This window comes from Oryctolagus cuniculus, chromosome 8 (assembly GCF_964237555.1).
Source record: "Oryctolagus cuniculus chromosome 8, mOryCun1.1, whole genome shotgun sequence".
Taxonomy (NCBI): Eukaryota; Metazoa; Chordata; class Mammalia; order Lagomorpha; family Leporidae; genus Oryctolagus; species Oryctolagus cuniculus.
Genome location: NC_091439.1, coordinates 141,697,844 through 141,718,955, shown reverse-complemented (window position 1 = coordinate 141,718,955; position 21,112 = coordinate 141,697,844). Strand labels below are relative to the sequence as shown.

The 21,112-nt window shown below is 42.5% G+C and overlaps 1 protein-coding gene and 1 long non-coding RNA gene across 2 annotated transcripts; both read left to right on the top strand.

Moving 5' to 3' along the window:
- The first annotated feature begins 16,874 nt into the window (after nt 1-16,874).
- Nucleotides 16,875-17,515, top strand: LOC138843439 (GATA zinc finger domain-containing protein 1-like). Its single transcript, XM_070047294.1, has one exon. The coding sequence runs from the start codon at nt 16,895-16,897 to the stop codon at nt 17,501-17,503; it is 609 nt and encodes a 202-aa protein (XP_069903395.1). The 5' UTR covers nt 16,875-16,894; the 3' UTR covers nt 17,504-17,515.
- Nucleotides 17,516-17,553: 38 nt separating this feature from the next.
- On the top strand, nt 17,554-20,533 carry LOC138843440 (uncharacterized). Its single transcript, XR_011378140.1, has 3 exons — nt 17,554-18,106; nt 18,882-18,958; nt 20,293-20,533. It is a non-coding gene; the product is annotated as an uncharacterized lncRNA (long non-coding RNA).
- Nucleotides 20,534-21,112: the final 579 nt, after the last annotated feature.

Sequence of the window (21,112 nt, the reverse complement as noted above, 5' to 3'; positions counted from 1 at the left end):
GGATCAGCCCAGCACCAGCTGTTGCAGCCATTTGGATAGTGGATCAGCAGATGAGAGCTCTCTCTCTCTCTCTCTTCCCCTTTCTTTGTGTATAACTCTGCCTTTAAAACAAATAAATTTTTCAAAAAACAAGCACAAACGTGCTGACTAAACTTGTATTTTTAAAAAAGTAGAAAGCACAGATATGTAAGAATAAAATGTGTAAGAATTCTGTACAAAAATTAGTTTTACATACAATACTGAAAGCATTACCCATAAACATAATGTGGACTTTGAACAGATGTAAGAGAGTAGTGATAAGGAAGGTAGCAAGAATTAGTGGGTAGAGAATTTGTCAGAATGGATGGACCCCTCTCTAGACAGAATCTGAGAGAGTACTCAGCCATTCAGACAGGTATAAGCAAAGTTACACAGTTTAATGGAGAGAACACACTTGACTGCTCAGATGTGCATCTCAGCAAAGAACTAGGGGGGGCTGAAATACTCCTGATAGATCAAGTGGACATCTCAGGAAAGAGCTGAGTACACAGTCTATATTCATACAGGAGCTTATCAGGGAATGGGATCAAGTTAGTCCCACAATTTCTCCTTCCCTCCACCCTTCTTCCTGAATAAAGGACTTATTGGGTGTGAAATAGGTAAAATTCATTCTAAGGCTTTAAAAAAAACATTTAACTAAGCTCTTTAATACATGACACTTTATGGCTGTTATGTATTATAACATATGTAGAGTTGCAGGCAGAGAGAGGGAGAGACAAAGGTTTTAAATTTGTATATTTACTCCCCCAAATAACTGCAATAGCTGGAGCTGGGCCATTCCAAAGCCAGGATCCAGGATCTTCTTCTGGGTCTCCCATAAAGGTGCAGCATTGTCCACAACTTTCCCAGGCCATTAGCAGAGAACTGGATTGGAAAAAGAGCAGCTGGTACATGAACCAGCACCCATATGGGATGATAATGCCCCTGGTAAAGGCCTAACCTAGTACAACACAGCACCAGCACATGCTTCTAGACTTTAACTTGCAGCAAATATAGTCTGTTAGTATATAAAATAATACTTTGTTTTGAAAATAGTAAATACATTATGTAGGATTTTCCAAAATATGTAGGTTGTTTTTTAAAACTGACATCAGTACATCCTTATTCCACTAAAAACAAATACAATAATCAAACTGGTATGCACTTACTAGGGAGCAATTTTAAACATTTGAATTTTGTTTAAATTGCTGAGATTTGGAAGAGGACTCGCTAAGCATGCTAACAATACCTTACCATGAACATAGCAAGGACTTTTTTAAAAAAGATTTATTTATTTATTTGAAAGGCAGAGTTACAGAGAGGCAGAGGCAAAGAGACAGAGAGAAAGAGAGGTCTTTCATCTGCTGGTTCACTCCCCAGATGGCTGCAGTGACTGAAGTTGGGCTGATCCAAATCCAGGATTCGGGAGATTCTTCTGGGTCTCCCACTCAGGTGCAGGGCCCAAAGACTTGGCCCATTTCCTACTGCTTCCCAGGCTATAGCAGAGAGCTGGATCAGAAGTGGAGCAGCCAGGACTCAAACTGGTGCCCATATGGTATGCCAGCACTACAGGTGGCAGCTTTACTGGCTGTGCCACAGTGTCGGCCCCAAGGACTTTTTTTTTATAAAGATTTATTTGTTTATTTGGAAGGTAGAATTATAGAAAGTCAGAGAAAGAGAAAAAGGTCTTCCATCTGTTGGTTCACTCCCCAAATGGCTGCAATGGTCAGAACTGGGCTGATGTAAAGCCAGAAGCCAGGAGCTTCTTCTGGGTCTCCCATGTGGGGCCCAAGGACTTGGGCCATCTTCCACTACTTTCCCAGGCCATAGCACAGAGCTGATTGGAAGTGGAGCAGCTGGGACTTGAACTAGCATCCATAGGAAATGTCGGCACCACAGATGGCAGCTTTACCTGCTACACCACAGCACCGGGCCCAGGTATAGCTAATTTTACAGGAAAGCCTGGAAACAGCTTCATCTCAGCAAGTTCTCTCAGTTTGCTAAAATGCTCGAAGGGAGCTATTACTTCTAAAACATTCAATAAAAAAATAACACTATACCTAAGGGAATTTCCTGGCTCTCATGACTATCATGCTTTTAAAAGTTTTTGGTCAGGGCCAGCATGGTGGCATGGAGATAAAGTCACCGCCTGCAGTGTTGACATCTCATATGGATGCTGGTTTGAGTCCTTTTCAGAAACTTTTGAAAACTGGCCTGGGCTATAGACAGACAAGATTTTAAAGTAAGAAAAATGCAAGGATGAGCATGGGTCAGAATTTTAGGAGATGGTGATACTGGATAGCAAATATTGTGATTTCAGGCACAATGTTGGATGTATAAATCTGTTGGCATAGCTGCAGACACAAGGGGATAGAGAAACTGGGAGGCCGACAGGGTCTGCAGGTACAGGACCTGGAACATAAGAAAGAATACATCAGGTGTTATTTAAGGCAGTGCTTAGAGGAAATTTTTAGCCTCAAGTGAATGCGTTAGAACAGAAGACTGAAAGCTCTTCATTTTGGTTTTCTTCTTAAGAACTAAAATGAGCATCCTAAAACAGCATAGAATAAATGCAAAGAAAAAAAGAATAGTAAACATCCATGAAATACCTGTAGTAAAAATGTACAGCAGAGACTAATAAGCAAGAAAAAAGTTTTAAATCATATTGTAGGGCAAGAGGGACCCTGAAGCAGGGTTAGAGAAAAGAGTAGACTTTGGGAGAATTCCAGAAAAATTGTACCTCTCCAGGGGAAAAAAAATGTAACAAAGCACAATTTAGAATAGACCAAAGAGAGGAAGTGGGGTGATATGGCACCTAAGACAAGGATATGGAAAATATTAGTCAACACTTCCTGCACAGAGGAAGGGGATCCAATTACTTATCCCTTCTGTACTCCTGGACAGAGACAGGGAAGCCAACCCAAACATGACCTCTACTACATGCACCAGGTGAGGGACTAGTACATAACACATAAGAGGGAAAAAAGAAATAGCATAAAACAGACCAACCCCCTGGAGGCAATGGATTGCCAACTCCAAGTCCCTTCCCCAACATGTGCGAGCTTCTGTCATTTATTGCAAATAAGCTTGCTCTCACTCTTGTACTCTCTCTTGGACTTTTCTCCTTATTTCTTTTTTAAAGAGCTATTTATTTATTTGAAAGTTAGTGTTGGGTATGGGGAGAGAGTGAGAGAGACAGAGAGTTCTTCCATGTGCTGGTTCACTCCCCAACTGGCCACAACAGCAAGGGCTGGGTGAAGCACAAGCCAGGAGCCAGGAGCTTCTTCTTGGTCTCTCATGTGTGTGCAGGATGCCAAGTACTTGAGCTATCTTATCCTGCTTTCCCAGGCACACTAGCAAGAAGAAAGCTGAATCAGAAGTGGAGCTTCCAGGACATGAACTGGCACCCATATAGGGTGCTGGCATTGGAGGTGGTAGCTTAACCCAATATGTCACAGTGCTGCCCTCTTCTTTTTATTTCTATGCTGAACAACAAGTCCATAGACTATGGGAAGCAGCTCCCCAACCAGGATGTGATAATATTGACAAAATTCGTATCTGATAAAAGTGTTTAAGAGAAAAACAGGAAAGCATCACAAATAACAAATTTCACAAATCAAATAGAATTAGCCTTACAGATGTCACATATCTTAACAAGATATTAAGAGAAGAGGTTGGCATTGTGGAAAAGCAGGTTAATCTTCCACCTGTGATGCCTGCATCTTACATGGGCACTGCTCAAGTCCCAGCACCTGTGAAAGCAGCAGAAGATGGAAAAAATACTTGGGCCCCTGTCACTGATGTGGGTGACCTGGATGGAATTCCAGGCCCCTGTCTTCAGTCTGGTCCCACCCTGACCATTGTAGCCATTTGGGGGGTGAACCAGTGGAAAAAAGATCTCTCTCTTTCCCTCTCTAACTCTGCCTTTCAAATATATATATATATATATATGTGTGTGTGTGTGTGTGTGTGTGTGTGTATGTATATATATATATATGTATATGTATATATATAAAATATATTAAAGGGGCCAGCACTGTGACGTAGTGCATGAAGCCATCACCTGCAGTATTAGCATCCCATATGGGTGCTGGTTCAAGTCCCAGCTACTCCACTTCCAAACTAGCTTCCTGCTATGGCCTGGGAAAGCAATAGAAGATGGCCCGAGTCCTAGGGCCCCTGCAGTTGTGTGGGAGACCCAAAAGAAGCCCCTGGCTCCTGGATTTCAATTGGCATAACTCTGGCTGTTGTGGCCATCTTGGGAGTGAACCAGCAGATGGAAGACCTCTCTCTCTCTCTCTCTCTCTGTAACTCTACCTTCAAAGAAATAAATAAATAAATATTTAAAAAATATTAAGAGGAGTGTCTGAATTAGGAGTATAATTTTAAAAAGAGATCTAAATCTGTTGAGGTGGATTCATTCTGAGAGGAGGAACGTGGTGGGGCAAGAGGCACGAGTCACCACACAGACCCTGGGAGTTGGGTGAAATCAGGCCTAAGGCGAGCAACCCACAGACTCATTTATTTCAGTTGGTACAGCAGCTTAAATAGCCAAGGCAGCCAATCTGGTCAAGGAGCTGTCTATGCCCTAACCAATCACAGCCTGTTGCCAGGCAGTTTCCATTGCCAGCAGCCATCTTGGCATGACCTTCTCATTCCACCACATTTCCCCCTTTTTTGCTTATTTTTGAGCAATAGGAGGCATGATTCTTGGCCATACCATTGTTGACCCCATTTCCATGTGGTCTCCATATGTGGCTGTGCCTGTCTTAGGTTGTCCCCCAGGGGATCGTACCCTCGTAGACTAACCAGTGCTCAAAATGGGAGACCACAGGAGTGCTTGCTCAGATGGAGGTAGGAATGAGGGACAATGGCAATCAGGAATGGCATAACCACACACAGGCTGTGGGCCATATGAGTGGCTGACCAGAGCTAAGTGGGGTATAAAGCAGTAGTGGATGTGGCCATGGGCAGTTTCTCAGGCTAGGATGATAGGGCAGGTGCATCTGCTAACAAGATGGACTCTCAGTCTTGTTCAGCTGGTTCTGGTTGACTGTCAGTTGCAGGCTTGATGTTTCTGGCTGCTACCCAAATGGGTTATCCTGCATTCTCTGGAAAGACACAAGTATATCCTCCACCCTTGGCTAGCAGAGGGTGTGGTCTCTTCCATTCTCCTATTAGGGGGGTCTTTCCACCTAACCATATGGGCTTGGGTCTGGGATGGAAAGGATCCCCAGTGTTTGTAAGCTGGGTTGATCCCTTGGGAATCAAAAGTAAGAAAATTGATAGTGAAAGGGACCTCAGTCAAAGCAAGCTGTGGGTCTGGGGGCATATGATTGTTTTTCTGTTTTTGTAAGAGATCTTTAATTGTCCTATGAGTTGTTTCAATGATTGCCTGTCCCTGTGGGTTGAATGGGATACCTGTGACAGACTGTATGTTCCAGGATTTCAGGAAGGAATTGAATTCCTGTGATGTATATGCTGGCCTGTTATCAGTCTTTATGATCCAGGGGACACCAAGGATCAGCATGGCTGACTTGACCGCCTTTATCACATTACTAGCCTTTTCTCCAGATTGGGCTGTTGAAAATACAGCCTTTGAATAAGTATCTACCACCACATGGACAAACTTAAGTTTACCAAAGGAGTTAATGTGAGTGGTGTCCACTTGCCAGAGCTTATTAGGAGCAAGGCCTCATGAGTTCACTCCTGCTTGTGGCAGTGGGCCTAACAGGATGAGGGGTGCACAATTCTTGCAAGAGAGCACTAGGTGTTTGCACTGGATCATTGTTAGCTCTGGGAAAAGCAATTTTATGTTGCTTGCTGACATATGAAATTTTTGGTGTAGAATATGGGCTTGTTCTAGGTGTCCAATGGTAGCCGTGTTGCAGGAGATAAGACGATCAACCTTTTGTTGCCTTGGAAAATAAAGCCAGGTAACCCAGTATGTGAACTTCTGTGTGAGATATACCATGGGTGTTTTCTGTTCTCAGTTAGCTCTTTAAGTGTTGTGAACATCTGTCAATTGGCTTATTGGTCAGATTAAAGACTGCAAAAGGGATCACCTTTGCTACCTGTACTGAGTATTTGCTGTCCAAAAATATATTTACCGGCCCATCCTGGCTAAGGAGTAGAACCTTGACTATTGTCCTTATTTCTCCCAACTGTACTGATCCCCCATGGGGTTCTACATGGATCTTATCTTTTTCTGTTGAGGATTTGATCATTATTCCAAACAGTGATGTGTTGGCATCTGTAAACACACACGGTGCCATGGGTATAGGTTGATTAGCAGGGAAAGCATGTTTTGGATAGTCTATTTTCTAAGGTTTGTAATGTCTGGAGTAGCCTGTCCACTGGCAGGTGATTGTCAACCTGTCCTGGGAAATTTATCATTAAAGTATGAAAGAGCATGCTATACTGCATCAATGTGGACAGTTCTAATTGTGATAGGGATAGGACCACTATGTCTGGTTCTGTGTTAAATATCTTATTGGCATAATATATATAAATTTAAGTCCCATCATAAGGATGGCATCTTCTTTGTTAACTATTTTACGACACTTGCTCCAGGTTATGTGCACCCAAAAAAGTGGTCTGTGTTGTTGCCAAATAACTCCTTAAGGGGGTTTTGAGGGTACATATGGTTAGGGCAAACAGAGGCACCTGAGAGTCATATCTAAATGTTTTAAAATTTGACAACTGGGTGTTTACCTTTCCTATAGTGGATTTGGCTGCTGGTGTCAATATGATTTTTGAAGAAGGGCTGTTCCCCTTAGTAAGTTCAATAGCAGTCTAAGAGGAAAGTCTTAGGGGAAGGAAGGGTTTCAGCCAATTGATTTGGCTGCATAGTTGCTGAAGTTCATTAAGTGAGTATTTATGCTTGACTTTTAGGTTTGGGCCCATTGGAGATATATGGGAGGAGATTTGATAATCCAAGAATTGAAAGGGAGGAAAATATTGTACCTTTTCTGTGGCAATAGACAAACCCAGGAATTGTAAATTTCTTTTTTTTTAAGATTATTTATTTATTTGACAGGTAGAGTTACAGATAGGGAGAAAGAGAGACAGAGAAAGGTCTACCTTCCATTGGTTCACCCCCCAGATGGCTGCAATGGCTGGAGCTATGCTGATCCAAAACCAGGAGCCAGGAGCTTCTTCCCAGTCTCCCATGTGGGTGCAGGGGCCCAAGCACTTGGGCCATCCTCCACTGCCTTCTCGGGCCACAACAGAGAGCTGGACAGGAAGAGGAGCAACTGGGACTAGAACCCGGTGCTCATATGGGATGCTGGTGCCACAGGCAGAGGATTAACCTAGTGCACCACTGCACTGGCCCCAGAATTGTAAATTTCTTACTGTCTCAATTAGACAGGCATTCAGAGTTGCTGCATTCTCATGAGCAAGTAATTATCATCCATATAATATATGACCAAGCACTGATCTTTAAGTGTGCTAGTCACATGAGAAATGTATCTTTGGCAAATGGCAGGGATATTTTTCATACCTTGTGGGCGAAATCTTTTTGCGGGGAGCTGGAAATTGGGCTCCCATACTGTAAAGGCAAAGTAGGCCTTATCCTCCTCCACGATGGGAATGGAAAAGAAGAAATCTTTGACATCAATGGTAACTATGTGCTATCCATTAGGAATGGCCCCTGGATGGGGAATGCCACCTGAAAGGTTCTCATCTTTTTTATGATTTTGTTGATGGCCCTCAAATCCTGTAGTAGCCTATATTTTCCCTGTTTCTTTTGTATCACAGAAATGGGGATGTTGTGAGGGCTAGTGGAGGGCTCTATGTGTCCCTTTTCCAATTGTTCCTGTACCAATTCTGTAAGATGCCAAGTTTGGGTTGTAATATTGGCCACTGCTCTACCCAGATGTTTCCTGTTTTTCCCCATTCAGTGGGGTTTGGGTGTGGCTTTTGTATGAGGTGAACAGTGGCTCATAGAATTGGGGGTGAATCTTACTTGTAGGTTCTCCATTAAAGCTGTAGGCTCGTGGAGATTTGTGATCCATAGTAAGGACCATTTGCAATTGTGAGAGCACATCTCTCCCCCATAGGGTCATGGAAACCACAGCAATTAGTGAAAAGATGGTTCCTGTATCTCTGCTGTCATCTCGCCACATTATAGGTGTGCTGACATGATCAGCCAATTTTAATCCTCCAACACCTTGGAGGTCAGGCCTGGGCACTGTCTTCCAATGTTGCATTTTTCTTGCATCCCTAGCTTTTTTTTTAACTTTTATTTAATGAATATAAATTTCCAAAGTACAGCTTATGGATTACAATGGCTTCCCCCCATAACTTCCCTCCCCCCACACAACCCTCCCCTTTCCCACTCCCTCTCCCCTTCCATTCACATCAAGATTCATTTTCAGTTCTCTTTATATACAGAAGATCATTTTAGCATACATTAAGTAAAGATTTCAACAGTTTGCACCCACACAGAAACATAAAGTGAGAAATACTGTTTGAGTACTAGTTATAGCATTAAATCTCAATGTACAGAACACTAAGGACAGAGATACTACATGAGGAGTAAGTGCACAGTGACTCCTGTTGTTGACTTAACAAATTGACACTTTTGTTTATGGCATCAGTGATCACCCTAAGCTCTTGTCATGAGCTGCCAAGGCTATGGAAGCCCCCTGAGTTCGGTGACTCTGATCATATTTAGACAAGGCCATAGTCAAAGTGGAAGTTCTCTCCCCCCTTCAGAGAAAGGTACCTCCTTCTTTGATGACCTGTTCTTTCCACCGGCATCCCTAGCTTTTAAGATAATGGCATCTGCCCCCATATCAATTAAAGCCACAAAGGCAATGTCATCTAAGTATAGGGTCCATTTTGGCCTCAGATTGAAGATATTGATTGACCATTAACTGGTCAATATCTTACTTGCTGGGCTGAGGGACGCCCTGCTGGGAGTGTTTAAAGGCTTGGTCTTGCAATCTTGCCCAACAAAAGCCTTTATTACATCTGGGTCACAGCGTCTTGGGCTTGCCCCATCTGTCAGTGTTTGGGCAGTTTGGCCATAGGTGTCCTGTTTCCTGACATCCCCAATAAACTGGAGGTTCATTTGACTTCCTTGTGTTCAGTTTGTTAATGGCTTCAGTTAGGGCTTCTATGGCTTGTATGGGTGTATCAGCAGGGTTTACCTCCTATGTAGCTACTATCCATTTAGAAAGGTCTTCTTTACAGACTGGGGCAATTGCAGCTTTTGCCTCTAGTAGTGCCTTCCCAAGATAATTGTTTGACCAGATTTTCTTGATTGAGGCCAAGAAGTAATCTTTTCTCTACTGCTTCCAAGACTCTGGCAAGGAAATTGGCCTGGGCCTTGAACTAGGTTTCTAAAGAGCTGACTATATTTAGGAGGATTTATATTTTTTAAGGCTCTAAGTGCCAAATCTCTGACCTGATCAAAATAGGCAACTACTTCAATGAGGGCCTGTTCATGAGAATATATGTAGGTGCCACGGCCTCTAAGCATATCAAAGGTTACTGCTATTCCATAGGCAGCATTATTCCTCACCACAGTTTCATCCTCTTCCTCATAGGAGGCTTTTGACTGTAAGAACTGTGGTCTTGACAGATATGATTTGAGCAGTGTAACCTAGTCAAAATGAGTTTGAAGATTCGCTGCCCATTGTGTGAGCACCTGTTCAAAGTAGGGAGAGTCAGGACCTGACTCTTGAGAAGCCTTTTTTAGCATAGTAAGGTCATTTTTAAAAAAATTGTATTTATTCATTTATTTTTTGGCAGGCAGAGTTAGACAGTGAGAGAGAGAGACAGAGAGAAAGGTCTTCCTTCTGTTGGTTCACCCCCCCAAATGGCCACTACAGCCGGTGCGCTGCACCAATCTGAAGCCAGGAGCCAGGTACTTCCCCCTGGTCTCCCATGTGGGTGCAGGGCCCAAGCACTTGGGCCATCCTCCACTGCCATCCCGGGGTCACAGCAGAGAGCTGGACTGGAAGAGGAGCAACTGGGACAGAACCGGCACCCCAACTGGGACTAGAACCTGGAGTGCCAGCACTGCAGGTGGAGGATTAGCCAAGTGAGCCACAGTGTTGGCCAAGATCATTTATTTTTTAGCACAGTAAGGTCACCCAGTCCTGAATTCTGTGTCCACTCCTACATTAATGGCAAACATATGGGTGGGGCTGCCCTGAGAGCCTGAGGTGCCTGAGGACTGCCACAAGTGTGGGAGTCCTCACTGGGTGTGGATGGGATGACCTTGCATGGGTTATTGCCTCGAGGTTGTCTAAGTTCATTCCATGAGTATTTGGGGGGTGGCTGACTAGGCATTGTTGCATTGTCTACTGTCATGTCATTTTCACTGTGGGAGCTCTCTCTCCCTAATTCATCAACTGTTGCCTGTGAAGCAGAGGCCTGGAGTGACAGGCTCTTTTTACCCAGATTCATTGTGTTCGGTAATATGTGTGTGCTTCTGAGAGGGGGGTATCTTTCCCATGCTTGAATGCTTAAGAGCAGTGCGCCACACCAACTCTAGCCAAAGGAAAGACATGCACAGCACTGCTGCCATAACAAAACAAATTCCTAGCACCTCAGTGGCTGATAGCATTCTGCAGGGGTTCCCTACCTTAGACAGACAGACAGTGGTGTATCAGATTGTATGTATGTCCTGTGCTTAGTGGGGGGCTTCCTTGATTCATTAGGTCAAGGCCGTATGCCCACATGGTGTCTCTGGAGTGTCACCTCTCTCAAGTGAGGGAAGATGACTTGGTTCTGAATTCTGGGATGATCAGCCCCTTATGTGAATTTGACGGGCAACCTGAAAGTAAAAGGAGGCGCCGAGAAACAGCGTTATGCTTCTGGGTGATGTGTGCCTACCTGGGGCACTTAGACTGAGGACAAAGACAAGGAAACGGGCATAGGAGGGGGTTCTGTACTCACCCTTACAGAACCAAACAGCACACAAAACACCGAGGGGCCTACTTGCCAAAATCAAGGGGGGACCTCGTGGAGTTTGATAGTCTATTTCTCTCTCAGTCACATTGGGCACCAGATTTTGAGGTTGATGCATTCTGAGAGGAGGAGTGTTATGGGAGCAGGAGGCATGGAGTCACCACACAGACCCCGGAAATCAGCCTGAGGCAAGCAGCCCACAGACTTATTTATTTCAGTTGGTACAGCAGCTTAAATAGCCAAGGCAGCCAATCTGGTCGAGGGGCTGTCCATGCCCTATCCAATCACAGCCTGTTGCCAGGCAGTTTCCAAAGCCATACAATCATAGCCTGTTACCAGGCAGGCTCCATTGCCATGTGGTTTCCAAAGCCATCCAATCACAGCCTGTTGCCAGGCAGGCTCCATTGCCATGTGGTTTCCAAAGCCATCCAATCACAGCCTGTTGCCAGGCAGTTTCCATTGCCAGAAGCCATCTTGGCATGGCCTTCTCATTGCACTACAAGAGTCCACCAAATTTTTGAACTCAGAATATTAAAATGTGAATGTAACATAAATAGGAAAATGTCTCATAAACTAAACAGGGTGAATCAATATTTTACAAATGAAAAGAGCCAACAAACCATGTCTACAAACAAAATTTCAGTCCAAGATTTATGGAACGGCCCAAAGTTGTTTTTTTGTTTTGTTGTTTGTTTGTTTGTTTGTTTTGACAGGCAGAGTGGACAGTGAGATAACTTTTAAGGAAGAAAAAAATTCCAAAATTTTGCAGATTCATCCAAAGTGGAACCAAACAGGAAATAGTTTTAGTGTGAATCAGCATTACATTGATGACAAAGTCAGACAAGGACATGAAATAAAAATGAACTTAAGGACCATCTCTCTATATAAGAGATACAAATATTTTAAAGTATTATCATATTCAATTACATATTGTGACTGAACCCCTGTAATGTAAAGGCAGAACCATCATCTCATTTGTTTCGCTAGACCAAGGTCCTTGCTTGTCCTTTACCAAAAGAAGTTCACTGAATTGAAGAAGTGATACAGCTGTACTGACAAATCATCAGGCTCGTGTGATATGGGATAAGGTAGCTAAGTGAGCTGGAGGTCAAAAGCCATAAAGCCCTGCCCCCGTGTAATTCTACAATATTTGTCAGAACACCTCCTTTCCCAGGAAACCTTCTTTTCATCTGGGACCTAGGGGAAAGTCATGTAAATATGTATATTGAGCTCCACTTGGAATTTTATGGAGCTTCCATAAACCTCACAAGTGACCACATTATCTCATAAAAGGAGGTGCTGGGAGGTGCTTATGCTGTCTTCCATTGGAGATCAAGACTAATGGAGGTGGTGAGGTGCCATCTCTATATTTCCTTTCCCCTACACATTCTCTCTCTGACCAACTCTACTCTTCAATTATGCCCACTCATGTTTGTGTTTGCTTTCTTACCTTTTAAATAAACTTTATTACTTCATTCGTCACCTATGTGCCTGCACCTAGAATGCTTTTAATGTAAAAGGCAAAGGATATGATTAAAATTAAATGCCATTCTCCCACAGTACAAGGAAGCACTTGCTCCTGCAGTAGATCAAATCCTGCTGGTCAATATTCCCTGGATGGGTTTGTTTAGGGGGATTCCAGATTCAGCATGGAAATTCCAGGTCTGGGAAAAAGATAACCACCACTTATATGTAGTCCCCCGACTAACTGAAGCCCACTGGGCCATTATAAAAAAAAAAATCCCCCAAAGTGCACCATGCCACCAATCAAAGGAAGGTCATGAGTACCACTGAAACACCAGGGCCTTGCACACAAGACAAACCTCTACCTGTCAGCCCTAGCTTTCATTTATAAAAACCTTCAACCCTACTCCTTGGGGAGTCTAGGAATTAAGCAATAGCTGCATGGATTCTTGCTCTGTCTTTGAAATAAACACCTCTTTGCTTCTACATTGATGTCAGTAATTGGCTTTCTGCATGTTGAACAAGTAGGCCATGTTTGGGGTTCTAAAACAACATTTCCAACTAGTTTGGGGGGTTGTTCTGCAAAAATATGAAATGATCATAAATTAATAATGAACAGAATATACTAAAATGTTCAAAGGGGGTTAACAGTCTGGAACAAATAGAGTAAACATTCACATGGGTGAAAAATACAAGAGAATAATGTGATCATTTAGAGTAAATGTTAAAAAACATATAATAAAATTCATCATTGGGCCATAAACACACAACAACTAATAGAATATTAAAACAGCAACTTCCACATTCCAACTAAGATTGTGTAAAATGAACCTAAGGCAGCATAATTACTACAGAACATTGCAAGCTTTTTTCCTGGGAACAGATCTAGACAAGTCTATCTCTTCTCATTGTTTCTCTCCAACTTCATCTTGGAAGTATAATCAGGTAAATAAAACAACAAAAAAGGAAATATTAGGTATAAATTTTTGATAAACTTTTAAGCAACAAAATTGTTAATATATTGGATGATACTATTGTATACAGAGAAAATACAACATAATCCCTAGATAAATAAAACTGATAAGAGAATTAAGCTTACTAGGTATAAAATAAATACATAAAAATCAACTGGGTTACTATGTACTAGTAAGAAACAAATAGAAAACATTTTAAAGGAGAAAACACAGACTAGAAATCAAATACTTATAAGAGAAATGAAACAAAAAACTAACCTACATAATATTTTTAGTCTTAAAATCAATATAAAAAAATGTCAAACAACCTCATAAGATAAGCTATGAATACAAAGAAAAAGAAAGGCCCACAGTCCAGCCAACATTTTGTAAATTGTAGCTCATGTGAAGCAGGTTACTGCAAGCGCAGGATCATGAGATCTCAGTAGGATTGTGATCACTGGAGGGAGGGAGGGTGGGAGGGTGAGGGGGGGATCCAAGGAGATGGGACCATCAAGAGTGGAAAGTGCTCTCCTACCACCAGAAGAGTTGCAGCTTAAGTCCAAGCTTCTCCCCTCTCCAGAAATAGTCACAAGGAACCTTAATGGGATTCTGATTGGCTACACCTTTTCTGACGTCGTGCATTCTTGCCGGTTGGGCAAATTGTTCAATCAAGGTGCCCAGGGGCATCATTGGGGAACCACATGCGATATTATTTTTTGTCACCGCTGTACTCAACTCCCCGATCTGCTCCCGAGAGAGGCCTTAGCTGGTCCGTCGCTCTGCAAATTTTGGTCATCACAAGACCCCTCAAGAGGGTGCCTGGATATCACGGAAGCAAGGAAATGGTGAGTGTGTTGGGCCAGTTTGCTCGAATTGAGCAGGTAGCTGGGCCCCTCGGCATTCTGTCCTGTTCCTGCACACAGAAACTTCTGGTCAGTGCTGGAGGCCCTCTGGATAGGCGCATGTCTCCCTATATAGTGTGGTAGGATGAGAGGTCCTCAGAGGGAGTATGTCTGCAGATATGCTATTCACTGGGGGGATCTGCTGTTATCTGTAGGATCCTTAAACCTTCCTCTCATACCAGGGGTGATCTGGTCCCCCTGAGTTGGGAAACAAGATTTCTAGTCCATGACCCTGACCTCTCAGCATGGCTCTTCCTCGGGATCTTAATCTGTATTCTCTTGTTAATAACACAGTATCAGACTGGGTAAGTTACAAAGAAATGGTTTTATTTGGCTCAAGGATTAGGTCCCAGGTTTGAGGGGCAACATCTGGTGCTGGCCTTCTTATTGGCAAAGGCCTAGCACAAGAACCATGTGGACCAATAAAGCTGAGTATAGGAGAGGCTAATGTAAAGTGACTGCTGAAACAGACCCCTGGAGATAAACCTGTAACCCATTAATCACATGAAAGAATTGATCCTAATCACCTCCTCTAAGGTTCCACATGATCTCATCTCTTACTATGATAATTTGGATTAAATTTCCCCATAAGTTTCAAAGGGGACAAACCATTATATGTGGAAATAAATCCTAAATATCTGCATTCAGCCCCACATTGTCAAATGGCACCTTCCCCTCTGAAGTTCCCAACACTATTAAATATTTTCTGCCATGATACCTTTCATTCAGCTTCAGTATTTCAGCATTCTTCCAAAGAACAATCAGCATTTTTCCACAGGAATAAAAAATGGTTTGTTTTCTATTTGTGAACATTTCACATAAGAAGAAAGTGGAGAAAACCTATTTATCATTCTCATGTAAAAACTCTGCTTTGGTGGATGTTTAGAGCAGTGTTGCATCCATTCGTCAGCTAAAATAGAGTATTACAAAAACAAGTGGCAGTCACACGTGAATTTAATTGAAAATGAGAGGCAAGGCATCTGATTGGGACCATCACTCCTTACCAGAGTGTGGTCCCCAACAGCGAGTTACACAGTTTTTTACAATATTCTTCCACTAAGGCTCACAATTTCAAATCCCTGGTATGCAGTGAACAATAAAAAAAAAAAACAGAATATGGTTGTAAGATAACAGTTAATAATAACAAACCCAGGAACAATAACAACTCTAAAATATGGTTGCAAGATAACAGTGCAGGACACATTTCTCTCAACTTATTTCCTTGGAATTTTGGCCCACATAGTTTTACAGGATACACCCTTAGCCATTAGCAAGCAAAGCTAATATGTACAGAAGCAAGAGATCTGAAATCATATCTTAGCCACACTCACTCCATTTTGATTTTGACTCTACAGCAGGTGTTAAGATGTCACTTCAGATGTCCATATTCCATATCAGAGTATCAGCCTTCCTTCCAATCCACTTTGCTGCTATTACACACTCTTGTAAGCAGTGGATGATGGCCTAAGTACTTGGGTCTCTATCACCCATATGGGAGACCCAAATTCAGTTTCCTGCTTCTGGCTTCAGCCTGGTCCATCCCTTCAGCCTGGTCATCGTTGTTGCATGCATTTGAGAAGTGAATCGATGAAGGAGGAAAACAAATCTTTCTTTTTTCTGTTTCTCTGCATTTCAAATGAGTAAAATAATTTTAAAAAATATTTTCACATGTCCTTTTAGTTACCATAAATGCAGATATCTCATCATGAATGTCATTGGCTTGTTCCCTTGGAAAGTTTACACGGTGGTGTCTCCTCAAAGCTCCCTTCACTCTTTTCCTTGTCCTAAGTTTCAAAACTGTGTGAGTGGTGATCTAAGATGCTCCTGGTGGCTCAGTCCCTAGGACTGTGCAGTTTACTCCTAGCTCATTCTTTCTGGAAGAAAGCAAGGTAGTAGCTTATGCCCTAAGCCTGAGAAGTAGCTATAGTATATCCTTGATCTGAAGAGCTAACCCATAGGGACATTAAGATTCTCCTCTCACAAGAACATTCTCATTCCTGGGAGACATGTTAGTTTCTGCTCATTCAGTCATATATCTTCCATCCACTGGTTCACTCCCCAAATGGCCAGCAACTGCCATAGCTGGGCTGATCTGAAGCCAAGAGCCTGGAGTTCATTGAGGTCTCATGGTGGGACAGGGGCCTAAGGACTTGACATCCTCTGCTGTTTACTCAGGTTCATCACTAGGGAGCTGGATTGGAAGTGGAGCAGCCAGGACCTTCTCTCTCTCTCTTTCTCTCTCTCTGACTCTGCAACTCTGCCTTTCAAATAAATAATCTTTAAAAAAAATCATGAAGAGCTACTACAAATAGCTATACATCAATAAATTGGAAAATCCTAGAAGAAATGGAATGTTTTATGGACACATACAATCTGCCAAAATTGACTCCCAAAGACATAGAAAACCTAAATAGGCCAATAACCAAGATGGAGATTGAATCAGTAATAAAGACCTTTTAACAAGGAAAAGCCCAGAACCGAATGGCTTCACTGCTGATTTAAAAAAAAATATTTAAGGTATACAAATTTCATGTATTTCATATATACTGACTTAGGAACATATTGATACTTTTCATCCCACCCTCCCTCCGCCGTGGCGGCGGCTTCCGCTCGACCACCTTCGCCAGCATGTCGGCCGCCCCTCCGCAAAGCAACGGCGGCGGGGGCGGCAAGCAGAGTAAGCAGGAAATCCACTGGAGGTCTGCTCGGCTGAGAAACACTAAATACAAATCCGCTCCAGCGGCCGAAAAGAAAGTGTCCACCAAAGGCAAAGGGAGAAGGCATATTTTTAAATTGAAAAACCCCATCAAAGCTCCCGAGTCGGTCTCCACCATAATTACTGCAGAGTCCATCTTCTACAAGTGTGTGTATTACCAAATTGGCGACGTGGTTTCTGTGATTGATGAGCAAGATGGAAAGCCCTACTATGCTCAGATCAGGGGTTTCATCCAGGAGCAGTACTGCAAGAAGAGTGCGCCTCTGACGTGGCTCATTCCCACTCTCTCCAGCCCCAGAGACCGGTTTGATCCTGTGTCCTATATCATAGGGCCAAAAGAAGAGCTCCCAAGGAAGATGGAATACTTGGAGTTTGTTTGTCATGCACCTTCTGAATATTTCAAGTCACGGTCATCACCTTTTCCCACGGTTCCTACCAGACCTGAGAAGGGCTGTATATGGACTCACGTCGGACCTACTCCTGCAATAGCTATCAAGGAAACAGTCGCCAACCATTTGTAGTTGGAAACTTGCAGTGGGAGGGCGCCTGGTGTAGCAGTGAAGCTGCCAGTTGGGAAGCCACAGCCCATATCAGAGGGCCTGGGCCCAAGGCCTGGCTCCCCTCCACCTTCCAGCTTGCTGCTAATGTGCACCTTGGGAGGTAGCAGGTGATGTATCCAGCACTTATCTCCCTGCCACCCGTGTGGAGACCCAGGTGAAGTTCCGCACTCCTGGATGTGGCCTGGCCCAGCCCTGGCATTGCAGGCATTTGGAGAGAGAGCTGGCAGGTGGGAGCTCCCCGCTTTGCCTGTCTCTGTGTGTGTGTGTGTGTCTCTGTCTCTCAATAGGAAAAAAATAATTAGAACTGGATTTCCAGTTATCTTGTACTCATATTATTACAAGACAATGCCACATGTTTCTTAAATGAAATTTTTAGCTGGAAAAATGAGTAGGTTACAGTTTTTTTCCCTACTACCCGATAATCATTATCATCTTCATTGCTGGTCATTTAAAGAATTAAGAGGAATAGAAAATAATGGACTGTATTTGAGGTTAAATACGACCTTCTGTATGTGTGTTTTCACAGGCAAGGTCTGTAAAGCCCAGGGAGACCATGGACAGCAGGTAGTTTCTAATTTTTTCTCCATAATTTATTCCTAGAAACTCATAAAATGGGATTGTATTTTTCTATAAGAACACAATATTATGGTTTAGATTTCTGACCAGCGTCTTGGCCACGTAAAATGTAGCTGTGACAAATAGTGTCTATCATAAAACCATGCAAGCCTTATTTTGTGATCTAGAATGGAGTTTTGGCTGCTTCAGCCATGAGTTAAGTGACTGGTGGGTGATTTTATTAGTCCAGTCTTTTTTAAACTTGTATCTACTTCTGTTGCAAACAGGCACTGTCAGTCGTGTAGTGAAACCATTTGCTGTGGACTCAGCCTGGACCGGACAGGCCTGTTGTACAAAAGTGTCCAGAATTCAGCTGCAGGTCTTAGTTCACGTGCAGGTCAATTAAGTAGAGGAGCAGCAGCATGGGTATAGTGGGAAACAGGGTGGCACACACGTGCCTCTACTATCCCAGTTTAACCAGTGTTTTTCAGTCCTGGAAAATTGGTCAGGGTCTCATCTGATCATAACAATTTTGAGCTGAGGCACCATTCAACTGTTAGCCTTTCTGCACTGGTTTGTTTGTATTTTGGGAAGAAGCAACTGTAGACGGCTCTATGTATATAGGTGCCTTTCTATTCATAACAGCTAGAGTAAAATTGACTGTAAATACCTTTGTATATAATTTCCTAAATGCTGTTGTTCACAATTTTGGATTAAAATGTGTTTTTCACCAAGTTAAAAAAAAAAAAAAAGACTTAGACTACGACTCTCCATTCTTTCCTAGCCTATAAGGTTTCTGATTCGAAATCAACTGTTCATCTAATTGGAGCTCCTCTGAAGGCAATATGGCATTTCTCTCAGGTACATTTTAAAATCCTTTTTTTATATTTTCCTGTTTGACCACCATGTGTCATGCTAAAGATCTTTTCTGGTCATGTCCATTAGGAGTTCTATGTGCTTCCTGTACTTGATTGTCCCCTTTTCTCAAAATTAAGGATATTTTCAGTTATTACCTCACTGAATAGACCTTTTAATTGATTCTGTCTTTCCACACCTTTAGGAAATCCTAAAATCCATATGTTTGTTTATTAAATAGTATCACAGAAGCTGGCACTGTGGCTCAATAGGCTAATCCTCCACCTTGTGGCGCCGGCACACCGGGTTCTGGTCCTGGTTGGGGCACCAGATTCTGTCCCGGTTGCCCCTCTTCTAGGCCAGCTCTCTGCTGTGGCCAGGGAGTGCAGTGGAGGATGGCCCAAGTGCTTGGGCCCTGCACCTGCATGGGAGACCAGGAGGGGCACCTGGCTCCTGACTTCAGATCGGCGCAGCGCACCAGCCACAGTGGCCATTGGAGGGTGAACCAATGGTAAAGGAAGACCTTTCTCTCTGTCTCTCTCTCTCTCTCTCACTGTCCACTCTGCCTGTCAAAAATAAAAAAAAAAAAAGAAAAAGAAATGAATAGTATCACAGAGTAGTTTTTTTCAGGTAGAGTTTTTGCCCATTGAGGATGCCTGGGAAAGTTAGCTTTTGCTGGCTGAGAAAGGGTTTATGAATTTGAGAGTTTATTTGAGAATGTAGTTATAAGAAACAAATTATTTGGCTTTCTACTTATTGTCTAACACACAGATTTTAAGGCCTTTATAATTTCCTGAGTAATAGGTGTAGCTCTGATTCTTCATAACACACCCCTTTCTGGCAATAACTGTGAGCTCACTATACAACTTCAGAATGGAGAGAGTTGACCATAAACCACAAACATGCTTGGGTCTGGCATCTTCAAGTTCTCTTCTAGCTCTAGATGGGATCAGAATTGAACTGTCTGATAATTAGTAGGTGTTGGAGAACTGGGTTGGTGTTCAGGAAGCATGACAACTTTGGTGTTAGAAGTGACATCCAAAAAGATTCCAGGGCAGGCACTATGTTGCAGTAATTTAAGCTGTTACCTGCAGCACTCACATCCCTTATGGGTCTCAGTTCAATTCCCAGCTGCCCCATTTCTGATCCAGCTCCCTGCTAATGTGACTTGGAAAGCAGCAGAGGGTGCACCCATGTGGGAGACCTCTAAGTTTAGTCTGAAGTGAATATAGCTATTTTGGGTTACTTTGGACTATTGTTCTAATGGTCTATCTTTCTGCATGTTTTTATATTTAATTTGTGTCTTTATATTTATGTCACTTTTATAATACTTATTTGAGATCTTGCTGCTGCTGAGTGTGGGCACCAGAAGATCATGGAAAAACTCCACCTTGAGACTCCGACCCACACTGCTTGGCACCCAGTGCTTACCTCATCGATGAACATGTACTCCCATTTTGCCACTACTCAAGCTCTGTGGAGAAGTTCCACAGCCACCACAGCCTTCAGAATGAAATTAGAAATGCTGAGGGGCCACTGTCATCACCAGGCCAAAGAGTAAAGGTAAGGAGGTAAATAAAGCCATAGAGATTAGAACAGAATTCATTTTATCTAAGTGGAAGTCAACATTTTACATTTCAGCTTTTTTAAGATTGTCCAGTTTGGATTTTGGCTTCTACCCTTAAAGAAGTTTCAAATTTCATTAACATTATTATAATTTATCGAAGCAGAATGATTTATTTCTAAGGTATTTGTTTCTTTGAAAACTGATAATGCTGAGTGACCTTAAGTAAAATGTGAGGAGGCACCAATATGCAACTCTTTTCCTAACAGCCTCTGCATATGTGATAAAGTTCCTGTTTAGGGATGGTGCCTCTCAGATTGCAGTTTTTTTACTTAACTCCTCAAATAAATATAGTTTGTCTCAAGTTTCTAAATTTACAACTATGGTCTCAATTCATGTATTTGCTAATGATATATATTTTTCTTGCTTAGGTAGTAACCTCCCAGTCTAGTTCTGCTGTATACTAGAAAATCTCAAATCATAATTCAAATATTTGAGGTAAAGTTCTCAACATTATTTGCAGGAATTATTTTATTAACTTGTATTCAATGTGGAAATAGTATAGTTCTATATTTTATTGCACTTCAAGTAAGGAA